The sequence below is a fragment of the Manacus candei genome, unplaced genomic scaffold (genome assembly GCF_025592945.1).
Source record: "Manacus candei isolate 608988 ecotype Guabito, Panama unplaced genomic scaffold, ASM2559294v1 h1tg000020l, whole genome shotgun sequence".
Classification (NCBI taxonomy): Eukaryota; Metazoa; Chordata; class Aves; order Passeriformes; family Pipridae; genus Manacus; species Manacus candei.
This window is the reverse complement of record NW_026138068.1, coordinates 1,015,856-1,029,002: the sequence shown is the minus strand read 5'-3', so window position 1 is coordinate 1,029,002 and position 13,147 is coordinate 1,015,856. Positions and strand designations below refer to the sequence as shown.

The 13,147-nt window shown below is 54.7% G+C and overlaps 1 protein-coding gene across 1 annotated transcript in view; it reads right to left on the bottom strand.

Moving 5' to 3' along the window:
* Positions 1 to 4,026: 4,026 nt before the first annotated feature.
* The window catches only part of MN1 (MN1 proto-oncogene, transcriptional regulator), an 86,137-nt gene continuing 77,016 nt past the window's right edge, over positions 4,027 to 13,147 (bottom strand). Inside the window, exon 2 of the mRNA XM_051785545.1 lies at positions 4,027 to 6,293. Within this exon, the coding sequence (XP_051641505.1) occupies positions 6,127 to 6,293 (167 nt within the window). The 3' untranslated portion in view covers positions 4,027 to 6,126. The remainder of the gene's footprint in view (positions 6,294 to 13,147) is intronic.

Sequence of the window (13,147 nt, the reverse complement as noted above, 5' to 3'; positions counted from 1 at the left end):
CTTCAGCCACGTCTTCAAGAGCAGAGCCACAAGAGCTTTCTGATGGTTAATTGCTGGCACACTCTCACTGAAAACATGAAACACCCCCTGACAAGCCGTGTGATTTATTACTGCCCACTGCAAAACGGAACAAAATCAATTGGCTATTACCTCACTTAGCGAAGGCTTGTCACCGCCTGGGAGCAGGGTGTTAAAAATAAAAGCCAGGCACAGCCCCGGCCGTGAGCCCTGTGCTGGGGCTGCTCCACCTGCTCTGCCGCCGATAACACCGGGGCCACGTCGGGGCCGGGCTCCACGTGCCCTGATCGGTGCCACACTGGTGCAGCACCGGCTCACTCCTGCTTTGCTGTTATTAATCTCACAAGTGCCATCGTGAGTGCCGGCAAAGCAAATTTCACAAGACATGCAGAGCAATGACAGAATATTGATGACAGAAATGTATCCTTTAATGAATCAAATTCATGCAACCCTTCCTGCCCCAGCAGAGTGGACCATCCATGCCCAGGAAGTCACCCCACAGTGACTGTGGCACTGGCAGGGGAGGGCTGCCTTCATGGGCAGGTAGAATATGCCAGGGAAAGGGACCATCTGTCCGCCGGTGACTCTGTGTGTGACAGCCAGGGCTTTCCTTGGCTGAGTGTATCTCCGAGCAGACAACCTCGGTGTGCCCAGTGCAGGCTGCTGAACACCCACACTGTGGCAATGCTGATGCAGCCGCCTCTGCCTGGCATTTCCAAACACACAGGGAAACCCACACATTGCCCTAGAAAAGTGACCAGACAACCACTCTAACAGAAATCCACCTTTTTTTGCCCATTGCCAGGTCTTTTCCTTAGCAGGAAAAGGCAGTGGGCCATAAACCTGCTGCCGCAGAGGCAGCCAAGGTCTGGGAGTGCTTACCGTGTCAACAGTGGGACAGCTCATGAGCAGGGGCCAGGGCAGCTGCCATTCATGGGACACTGCAACCAGTGCCAGTGAGACTGTGCCATGTTTGGCAGCCCCGGGTCCCTCACAGTGACCAACAAGAGGCAGAGCCCCGAGGGCAGGCAGGGACCCCACTCCTAGGTGTTTCCATGGTCAGTGCAGGGTCAGTGTTGGGAACTATGTCCTAGTGCATGTGGCACAGCCTGTAGGCACTGCCAGCGGGGTGGGTGGCAGTGCAGGAGATGGCAGAAGTGTCTGAGGCACTTTTGCAAGATATTTCTGAAACTGAACGGTCCCTCTCTTTGCATTTCATCGCCTTTGTTTCATTCCAAAATCACTTACAGCCTCCTCCAGTCAGAGCGAGGAGATGCTCCTCCCATGAAGCTCCAAACTGTGCACAGCATAAAGAGGCTGCATTATTTATAGACTCTGGATGGATATTTCACATGAGGTCCAGCCCACTCCCAGCATTCCCTCCATTCACAGATCATTAAGTAGCACTTGCTGACATATAAGGCAATGCAAGTGAGTGGAGAACTTTTGAGTATTGCCACTCAGCCCCACAGTAAATGAGATTTGGGATGTAATTGTCCAAAGAGGGACAGATTTGCCCTCCCACACAAAGCTCAGCTCAGAGCATCCATGCAAGCACCCAGCACTAACACTATCCCAGGGGTGCTGGGCCCACACAGCCAGGTCACATAGGCTGTCCAGGGACCATTAGCACCACTGCTGAGCCCAGAAGGAGTTTCGTTCCCACTGAGCTCACGGCTGCGAGGTGATCAGTCTTGGGGAAGAAAATCCCTCTAAGACCTCAGGACCAGCACAGCACAGTCTGCCTGAAGAGCTATAAGGGCAAAAGCAGACGCAAAGAGGTTTAACTCGGAGCATGGCAGGTACAAGAAGTACCTGCTCACCTCTCAAACATGAGCAGCAGGAGCAGATGGCTGTGTCCAGGTGCTGCAGGATGCCTTTGATGGCTTGCTGAGGGTTCTGTGTCCTATGACCATCCCAGCTGGGGTGCCTGGAGCAGCCAGTGCCTCTGCTGCGAGCCCCCAAAGCCCACTTTGGGCAGGTGGGCACTGTCCCTGCCGAGGGCTCAGGGCTGCCACATTCCTGCCTACAGCGGGGGGAAACCTGCGGGTGCGCCTGCCCCCATCTCGGGCCGCTCTGAACAGCCAAGCAGAGACAATGGCAAGACGTGACTGTGGGGACATCTGTGCCTGATCCAGGAAACATTTTGGCATCTAAATAGAAGTGGTGGGTTGTTAAAAAGAAAAAAAAAAGGGGGATGTGTGATTGCAAGAAGATCTGGGATACATTTGCAGACTGCAGCAGAGCATTTCAGAAGAGGACAAGGCTGAGATTTCGGTTTCCAGGAAGCGTGACACCCATTCCATGGACTGTGCCCCTGCTGGAAGCCAGTCACCAACGAGTGGCTCCGGCCAACTCCCCAAGAGCTTGTCCCTTTGCCTGGGGACTGCCCACAGGTAGAATGGGGCTCACTCTCCTCCTTGTCCCCAGCTGCTGTGCCTATGCTGCAGGCTTGTGACCTTCAGCAGGACAACAGCTCTGTGTGTCCTCTTCAGTCCCTGATGCTGAGGGTGGCCAAGGGGCAACACGGGGAGGCTGCAGTCCACAGCAGAGTGCCTGCATCCTATCCCAAGGGCAGGTGCCACTGCCAGTGTGGCCCAGCTGCCTGGGCCACACTGGGGACAGCAGCTTCACAGGGCCAGTCTGGGGACCAAACATACCCCAGTGCTCTGTACCCTGCTCTTGCCCATGTTTCCTCTGCTGAGGCCAATGCTGCTGGTCAGGGTGACTGTCCAGGTGGTGCCACCAGCCAAGAGGTTGTCCCCAGGAGCACGAGGTTTCATTGGCACACACAAGGGCTGCAGCAGCACCTGCTCCAGGGAGAGCTGCAGCTTGTCCAGTTCCAGCCCAAGGCCACCCCGTGCAGCAGCACTTCCATTTCAGTCCATGGCGCAGCGTCCTGAGGCAACAGGAACCGTGGGGCCAGTGGAAAATGGGGCTCTGAGCTCATGCGTCTTATTTTAGCTCCCCATCCTCTCTGGAAGCTATCTCAGGCATGTTTTGGGAATACAGCAGGTATTTTTATGAGTGGGATTTGCAAGGGTATTTTCATCTTAGACTTGGAGACAACTGGGCCTGCTGCCAGGTTTAGGAAGTGCAGGGGCAAGAAACATAAAACTAGTGAGAGGTAGGCTCCCCACTGGGGCTTATATTTAGCTGAGGGGAGCAGGAGCACTCAGAAATGTCCTGCAGGTGCTCCTGTGCCCAACCATCCCTCAGCCAGTTCACAGAGGCCAACCTTGGCCCGATCCAGGAAAGGCAAGGGGAACGTGTCTGGGCCGACGGCACTTGTCTGTCCTGGCCCACCTGGCACCACCAAGACCCCGGCTGCCCTTCGGACCAGCTCTCACCAGTGCAGCGAGCCGGCTGCCACCTGCGCTGAGGGACCTGCCACCGGGCAGTGCCCATGGATGAGGACAATGAGGATTGGGGGCACAGCACTAGCCATGTGCTGCTCTGTGCCCAGGGAGCAGAGCCAAGCCGCCCGGGCTGGCTAAGCAGCACAGGGGCAGTGCCAGCATCACTCCAGCCCCAGCCCAGCCTCCGCCCTGGGGCAGCACCAGAGCACGGCCCCAGGACACACATAACGTGCGGGGTCCCCTGGCTAGCACGGGGTCCCTCGGGTGCCATGGGGTGCACGGCTCCTGCCCAGTGGGGGACAACAGCTGCCAGCCGAGCTGGAGGGGCCAGGGGCTGCACAGCCAGGGAAAAGCACGACCTTGCAGTGACATGGGCCATGCCGTGCTGTGGCTGGGAACATGAGCCGAGCAGCTGTGCAGCACTTGGCTGGGGGCCGAGGTGCACGGGGCTGCTGGTAGCCAGCACTAGAGCTGCTCCAAGCTCCCTCAAAGACCCTCCCCAGCAAGCATGGCCAGCTTGCTCCAGAAACAAAATGCCTTCCCAGGAAAAAAAAAAAAAAGGAAAAAAAAGGAGACAGCTTCAACCAAGAAATAGCCACAGGCAGGTTTTGTTTTTAAAGCATTTTTATTTTCTTCATTTTGAATTGAATTTTTAAGTGATTGGTTTCACTGAAAATGGGCACATTTTGAAATCCCATGTGTTCCCTCCTCTCTGCCCAGGGGGGGTTGGCTGCTGACCCAGCACAGCAAGCTGGGGGGCTGTGCCACAAGCTCTTCATTTTGTGTGGCATCTTTGCACCTTTTCCAAAGCAAAGACAGTCCTCAGAAGGGGGTAGCCTCAAGCAAATACCCACCTTCTCCTGTACCTGGGACTGGTTTTATTGCACCTGGCAAAGAGGGACAACAACTGGAGGGAGCAGAAGAAGACAAGATTTCCTTACAACTTTTCTTTTTTTTAATAACACTAAGTGTAACGTCGTGCCCACATCCAAGTCAGCCCATCACCCCATGGAGGTCTCAGGCCAACACTCACTGCTCTCCCTACGTCTTCCCGAGTCTCCTGAACAACCAGCACCTGTGAGAGCCCTGATCGGGCCCAGCACAGGACCCCCTGAGCCCCGTCTCCATCAGTATGGCTCGGAGCGGGACCCCCTGAGCCAGGCCTGCCCCACTGCCCCAGTGCCCCACAGCACCGAGGGGACGTGGCCCCTCGAACAGGAGCATGTGATGCTCCACCATTTTGGCGGCCGCCCTTCGCGTGTGAAATGGTGCCGGCACAGCTGCAGCACCAGTTCTGCCATCGCAGCCCCACTGATTACAGTGCCGTTGTCACGCCGCTCTGTGAGCAGCGAAGCTAAATTAGAGCAACTAATTGCACGTCTCTTTGAAACAATCAGGATGACAAATCAGTGGTAATCTCTTCAGTTCTAGAGGGAAGCTATTGCGGCTCGCTCACAAGGATTAATCAGCTTTTCATCAGTGTTATTATACCAGCGCTGCCTCAGGAGAAGCCCCGAGGCCATGCTGGCTGGGCTCACACCATGGGGACACCAAGGCTGTGGCCGCTGGCAGAGTAGGCAGTGTGGCCAGGCTTCCTCCCAGCCCTTGTCCATCCTCACAGCTGCCAGCTCCAAGGTTCCACATCCTTCTCTCAAGCTCTGCCCAGGGGGCTGCACTGCAGGCAGCAGGAAGCCTAGGGGGAGGCTCTAGTCTTGAGTGCATCCCCCTCAGAGTGACTCTCCAATACACAAAACTACCTTAATGACCACAGTGCCATGTTAGAGATCACCCAGGGAGAAATAAGGGTCCCTGTCCTCTACATAATGAGCTGCAGGAGACACCCCTGTGCCCCCTCCCCGAGCACAGGGAAGTCTTGCTCCATGTGCCCCAGGGTTAGCACCACCTGCACTGCTCCAGGTCCATCTGGGGCTGTTTCAGGGAAATCCCACACACCCTGTTGAGCAGGAGCTGTCAGCAAGCAGAGCTGGTGCCTTTCAACTCTTCACCACCTCCAGTCAGCAGAAAAGCACTCAGCAGCAACCCTGCTTGGCTGATGCTCAGCGTCTAGAGGACGCTAGGGATGAATGACCTAGGCCAGGCTCTCTATCACTGCTCCATGGCTGACCGTGCCCAAACAAGCCACCTTCTGCTCGATAAAAGCTAAAATGGGAACAGATTTATCAACTTCTGTACTTTGTGGCAGTCCCAGAGCATTTTGAGTCTGCCCATACATGTTAAGACCAACAATGGTAGAGAGCTTTTACTGAAAACACTTGCTTTTCGTGGACTCATCTTCTCACTGTCAGAGGCCTTCTCCTGGTCCACACGAGTCCTTCTGCCCTGCCAAGCAGGAACTAAGCACACAAGCATGAGTGTGGGGTGCATGAGGAGAAGAGGAGAAGGCCGTGGTGCTGGTACAAAAGGCCCCCGAGACAAATTCTTGCTCTTTCATGCACTCAGACCAACAGCCTTCAGAGCTCTGGACAAGAGGGCTGAAGCCCTGCACAAGGCTCTGCTGTGCCCTGGAAAACCTCTGCGTCAGGCACATGGCATTTCAGTCCCCTGTTTCAGTTTACGCGAGCACAGGTCATTTGTTCCCTCCGCGGCACAGCCCTACTCTCTCTGGCCAAGGGGCTGATGCTGGGCTGGTAAAAGCCTCTCCACCAGCGTGACCGTGGTGCACCTGCCCACGGGCAGAGGCCGGCTGAAGCTCACACCAGATGTAGCGGGCACTGGGCACAGCGCTCCCTTAGGTGCAGGTCAGTGCCACTGCCAGAGAGCCTGCCCAGGGCAGCAGCTCTGAGCCAGACACTGCCCAGCCTGGCAGCGAGAGATGGTCCTTGGCATCCAGGAGACAGTCAGCAGCAAGGCCAGTGTGGTGCTGTGAGGGGGCACCGTCCGAGTGGGAATCACCACCTGCAAGGGATGGAGAGAAGATAGGATTAGCTGAACTCAGCAGCAGCTATGAAAGCCCATCTCCCAGCTACTTCTGGCTCAGACCCCATCCCTGCTTAGCTGGGAGAGAGACTGACATTAAGCAGTCCTTTACTGGGGCCTGGCACCATCTTCCCTGGGAAAAATATCCGACTGCAGCCCCTTGCTGGGGCTGGGGACTGGCCCCCAGGCTGCGCTGGGATCCTCAGGTGCGCACAACAACCCAGCAGCGCTCCAGAGCAGCTGAGCACAGCTCTCCTGTCGCCATCAACAGCTCTGTGCCAGCTCTGCCACGTTACAGCACTTGGATCACACCATCAAAACTCAACAATGCACTTGAGTTACATAAAGATCCAGCTCATGGAGAAGAGGCTCTTGACGTTTCCCCACAGCAGGCTTTTAGGGTACATTAGGAATGCTAAAACCATGGATGGAAACTGCATGGGAAGGTGAAGTCAGGTGAAGTCAGCTCTCCAAAACAGTTAAACTAAAACTGCTGAAAAACAGACAAGGAAACACCCAAGGTCACACGCTGCAACTAAAGAACCCTCGAAATTGTTTAGAGATGGCAAACATGCACTATACACCATGTGTAACTTCACTTTCCCACTAGCACGTGTGTGGGCACACACCAATTATAATGTACACAAAACACAACAGAGAAATATATTTATCTTCATGTGCAAGTAAAGCAAGCATCCAGGCAACACACTTCTGGTCAATTCAAAGCACTGAACCAGGAGAGATCCTTAAAACCAGCAGAGCTCTCTTAACTCATTGTCTCTCACACCAGAACAAGTACACCCCAATCCTTATTTTTTTTCCCTCCAAATACCAAACTTGCTCCTACCTGAGCTGTTAGGATTTGCCTTGCTGCTGGCTGGGGCTCTGATGTGCACGGTTTACCCAGTGCACGTTAAACGGCCCATGAAGGACAGCGCGGTGAGGAAGTCGGGTTACAGAGCTGTACCTGCCCTGCCCTGATGATTCTCTGCAGATCCCCATTCACAGCTTCACTCGGGCCAACTTACTTAGAAACTGCTGAAAGTCAAAGCATCGCTCTCACTCGGGGGGTTTCCTGGTGTATTCCATAACTAGGGCTCACTAACACAATCCTCTCGTCCGCTGTTGTTGCCCACAACAAAGGCGTTTGGGATCAAAGGAAAGGGTTAACCCCCATGCAGTCATCGCTTGGAGTCCTGGAGGTCTGAGTGCTGCCAAATCCTGAAAAATGGCCACCGGGCAGGCAAGCTGCTGAGAATCATCAGAATAAGATTGGAAGGTGTCCACATCAATCAATCACTTGTTGACAGATGACTGGAAGCCCCCACTGTGCCCGTGGACAGCTGACCAACTCTCGGCTTAACCTGGAGTCTAACATTAGCCTGTTTGCTTCATGTGGGTGGCTGCTGCGTTATGACCTTAATAGTCAATCAATCTTGCAACGAGCAGTCTGTCTGGCAGAAACATTCATTATCCATCCTATTCATGCATTGAAAAGCTTTATCTTCAAAAACTCTGCGTCACTTAGGGAGGAATAACAGAACCCAGAGCAAGAAAATAGGCCCAGCCCCAGTTCCTAGGGGGAGTCGGGATGTTGGAGCCGAGCTCCCACAACCACTACAGCCTCAGACCCGGGGGCACTCGGGGCAGGGTTCGGCCTCCCTTTTATTCCTGGTACCCATTCAGGCAGCTTAGAGGCTGCTGCTCTTGCACCAGCAACTGCTGGAATCCGTGCCAAGAGGAAGACGAGGGGGAGAGATATAAAAGGACAACAAACACACATCAATTAAACCTTGCAAGCTGTTAGTCACACTAGTTAATAAGTTCTTTCTATCTGTAAAGTGCTCTTAGTGACAAATCCTTTAACTGGCACTCAGAGCGTTATTATGGCTTTCAAGATGCCTCTGTCTTTCATGTGCAGCTTCTAGTACACATGTGAGTGCTCCCCGTTGCGCAGTCTGTTTACACTAGTTGTGAGAAGACATCATCAAAGCAAACTGAAAGCAACACTAAATGCTTGAGAAAAACAGAATTTATTCACTGCTGCCTGCTCTGAAATTGCCTTTCAGTTAACAAACCACTGCAAACCGTGGCAGCAGCAGGAGGTGCCAGGGAGCCGGGCTGGCACAGGAGCTTTTGGCCTCTCCGGGCATTGCCACCAGCACCCAGCTCCCAGCATCAGGCAGGGACTCGAGCCCGCTACCACCAGCTCTGCCACTGACGTGGCAGTCACAGCTTAGCAATAAGTGGGAGCTGTCCCCTTCTGTGGCCAGGGTCCCTTGCACAGTGGTCTGTGTACCCAGACTGTGCTCGGCACAAGACACAGGCAGCCCTTGTGCCCCTGGGGCTGGGAGCTGGAGCAATACCCCAAGAGCCCCCTGCCATCACTCATCCTGGCCATCCCTGTGCCACAGGGCACTTGGAGGATGGTGCAGGCTTTGTTTCAAAGAGCTAAAAGCAGACAGAGCTTTGAGCAAGGTGAAGGAAGGAGAAGAGGGGCCATGCTAAGAAGGGACAGTCCTGCCTTGCTCACCACCCTACAGGAGCCAGCACACAGTGAACACCAGAGGATGCCCTGTGGGCCAGGCTGCAGAAGCCCCTTCATTACTGGCTGGTCCTTGTTCAGGAGGGGAACAACAAGAAGGTGGCTCCAAGAACACCTGCAACACACAAAACTTGACCAACATCCCAGGAGAGCAATATGGGACATGCAATGGCGAGCAAACACACCAGCACTGGGGAGGCCGACGACCCAACCCTGAGGGCCCTGCCTGGGGCCAGCAGCTGCACAGACCACACAGTACCATGGGGCGTCCTTACAGAAACCATCTTCTCCTTACTCAAAGTCAAAACAATTAGGGCCCTGCAATGTTAGATTAAAAAAGAGACAGTTAATCGGAAAGCGTCCATAATCCTTCACACTCGGGCTGCCAAAGCAGCCACAATTCAGTAGGCCTTGTCCAGACTGATTGTATGTCCTGAAAAATGAACAGTAACTCTAGTGCAGAAGCAAGTTATGTTTCTGCAAACTCTCTTCCACGCAAACTAAACTATTAATCACCTTAATAAACATTAATGTGTAATGGTCATTCATTAAATTCAGGAAAACACAGGGCCTCAAAGGAATCATTTCACAGTTTCAGTACCTGGGGCACTCACAGCACAGCACCTGTGCTCCCTGTGCACGACCTGTCCCGGGCCGGTGGCTGCCCAATGCCACGCTGTGTACCCAGCATCCACTTGCTGGCAGCAGCACAGCCTTGCTCCAGGAGCAGGTAGCTGGAGCAGCACTGCCATATCATGACCTTCTGGGTGTGCATAGAGAACAGCCCACTCTGCCAGCACAGCCATCACGGCTCCCTGTGTGCTGAGAGCTCAGTGCCTCGCTCGATCCGGTGCCCGATCTGGTGCCCATCCACGCAGCTCCTCCGGCAGTGCGGCCCAGCACGGAGGGGGCTGTGCCACCAGGGAGTGGGGGTGGCAGCAGCGGCATTTGGGGGCCTCCAGGCTATCAGTTGCCGGTGATGGTGTTAGATCTGCTGCCCCAGAAGGTCCTCGGTGCAACCTGGCCTCCTCCGGCTGGCTCAGGGCTTCATGAACGGTGTCAAGTGGCAACTTTCTGGATTCTGACCTTGCTGGAATTTGCTCCTGAGGGGAGACACACCAGTCCATAAAGTTCCCATTAGTGTAAAAGCAGATGTAAGCACTTTGCTGGCAGAGCTCAGCAGCAAAGAAGCCTGCAGTTGATCAGTTCTGCCTCGCTGGTCACTGCAGTCAACAGGAATTACCACAGAGGGTTCCTGTGCCCCTCTCCCAAAGCCCGCCCCTCTGAAAAGGATGGTTTAAAGAAGCCAGCCAAGCCCAGGCACTGCTCCAGGAGAACATGGTAAATCAGTGTGATGAATGCTGAAGGGAGCCGGCCTCAGCCAGGAACAGCCAGCAGGAGAGCAGTGTGGATTTGTTTATTGTACAGAACAAATCTAACTGTGGGGACTCGCTGCCGCTCCCACGAGGAGCCAGTGACTCCAGGGCCTTTGTGCCGAGTGCCAGAGCGCAGGACCGAGGGGCACATGGGTGACAGCTGGGACTGGCCTTCGCCACCAGCTCCCAAAAGGACACCTGGCACCCCTGGATTGTCACAGCCAGGGAGCAGCCCCTGCCCCTTCCCACAGCACCAATGACACAAGGGGATGGCCAGGCCCTCTAACATCACCCTGGGCTGGGGACCTGAGCATGGCCCCCCCCCAGACTCCAGCCACCTCACAGGGTTTGGGGGCCACAGTGCTCAGCCACAGGGAGGGGAAAAGGCAGCAATAAAGGCCATGGCGCCTCCCATTGCTGGCAGAGTGGGATTACCAGTCCTGTGGGGTGCCAGGGCACGCAGTACTCCCTCCTCCACCCCCCTGTGCTCCCTCTCCGTCGCGTTGCATTGAGAACCGGCACCAGCTGACCTGGTTTCAGCCAGTTTTCCTTCATGATTAACACTCTCCGGGCCCATGCTCACTCTGTTATTCTCACCAAATTAAAGAGCAGTCCTGGATCCTCGTTAGATTTGCTCACATTTGAGCAGTGTCATGTGGTCAGTAGCCCATGGCAATACACTAAATTAAAGGCCTAATGCAGAATCCACCTACGAGCCTGACAACTAATGAATCGAGGGCTTCAGGCCCCAGAGGAGCCGCGCTGGGATGAAGCCACTTCATGCCGAGCTAGAGCAGAAGTGCAGTCCCTGGGCTGTCATTCAGAAATAAAGAGTTGTTTAATTTTATTCACCACAGGACACAGAAACAACAGCATCTCTGTAACTAATGCTGGTTTACCGGAGAGCCAGGCAGCAAGGAGCCCTCTCAGCACTGATCCCCAGGGCACAGCAGCTCCTGCCTGCACACCAGAGGTGCTGCAAATGAATTCCTGCTTGGTTTTGACGGACTGGGCATGAGTCCCCAGCAGGAACACACTGACTCTCTCACCTCTGGTCAAAATGAATACCTCTACCCATCCCTCCAAACCATGCTGGTGCTCCAGAGTGTACAACTCAGCCCCCTCCTGAGCCCCCAGCTCTTCCTCCGCACCCCAAAGGGCCCAGGAGAGCACAGCTGCCCACACCACAGCACCCAGCCCTCACAGTAAATGTGATGCCCCCAGGCATCAGCCAACACCGATGGAGCGACCACAAGAACAACAGAGACTGCAGCTCCCACATTGGGCTGTTAGCCCCCGCTCCCCATCCCCAGCAGCAGCTGGGTGAGTGCTGGATGTAAGCTCTGGGGCCAGTGCCACAGCCATCAGTTTTGCTCTGAAGCATTTCAAGTCAGAGCTGGAGCCTGGAAAGGTTCAGCCTGTTGCATCAGACAGCTCCAGCCCTGCAAAGGTCAGGGCTGATTTGGTAAGGAACTGTTTGCTGAAGCCTTCCCCTCCCCCAGATCCCTGCTCTTGGCCGCAGGCTCGCACACCCATGCACACACACACCCCTCATGCACGCACACACCTCCTCTTGCACACACACACAGGCACACTCCCCTCTCATTCATGCACACACCCTCCTCGTGCACAGGCACACCTCGTGCACACGCACACACACACACTGCTCCAATCTTCAGAAAAGAAGCTACACAACACCACACTGCTCCTCAGAGACAGCACACATGTGCCACAAATGCTGCCACAACTGCGCAGCGCTCCTGAAGCACCATGAGCAGAGAGGATTGCAACACTGGGACCAGAGGGACTTGTCCAGTCCCTCTCCCAGTGAACAGCCAAGCAAGCCCAGGGCAAAACCAGTGGTGACAGACACCTCCTGTTCCTGGTTGACCCTTTGGTCCCCTCTGCACATCAACCTGGGCCTTTGAGCCCCTTGGCCAGACAGCCTTGGGACAGCAGTGTCCCCAGCACCCTGCTCAGCTGCAGCTGCTGTGCTGCTCCTCTGGAAGGGGGACACCAGGGAGCAGCCATGGCTGGACCTGGCTGTTTCCCAAGTGCTGAGCAGTCGCTGATGTCCGAGGATGCACACACGGGCGGCTGTACTTCAAGCTCCTTACTGACAACAGCAGCTGTTTGTATGACACACACGTGTGCACACAACGGGCCCAGGAAAGCTTTGGGCCTAAATGCTGTCAACACTGACAACATTGTTATTATACCAGTAAATAATTTGTTTTGTTGCTACTTAATTGGGAATCAATACAGTGCCTATGTTTAATTACATTCCCCAGTCGGTCTGTCTTTCTCCCTACAGAAATTAGGGACTTTGCATTTAGGATTTGGAGAGCACTGAGACTGCCCTAGGAGGAAGAGCCCCCTTACAGAAACAGACACAGTTAGCAGCGTTATTAACTATAAACCACCCACCCAAAGAAAGGTTAGCAGCACACTTACCCTTTCCCATCTGCCAATTATTCAGCTCATCAAACAAAACAAAGCACAAATATTTGTGCAAGTGTTTGTGCACACACGTGTGTGATCAGGTGTGTCTGGCATAGCTGGAGAAAGCCCCATGACGTGAGTTTGTGCAAAATCCAGACAGGGTAACCCAGTGTGCAAGTGACTGACAAACCCCTCCTCTGGCAGCAGCCCCCCGTCACCAAGGGAAGCTGCCCACCTGCAGGTGCCAGGGAGCTGCCGGCTGCAGGCAGCGGCACTGCTGCAGGCAGGGATGCAGGTTGGAGCAGCAGATGAATGTGGGGATATAAATAACACTATCCCGTGCTGTCTCGGAGACAGCTGTGTGGGAACTCTTGCAATTACTTGCTTGTAAATGGCAACCTTTACATGTGCTTGACTTGTGATGTCTTTACATGCTCCATCTCTGGAGGGCTCCCAAGGCAGCTCAGCAG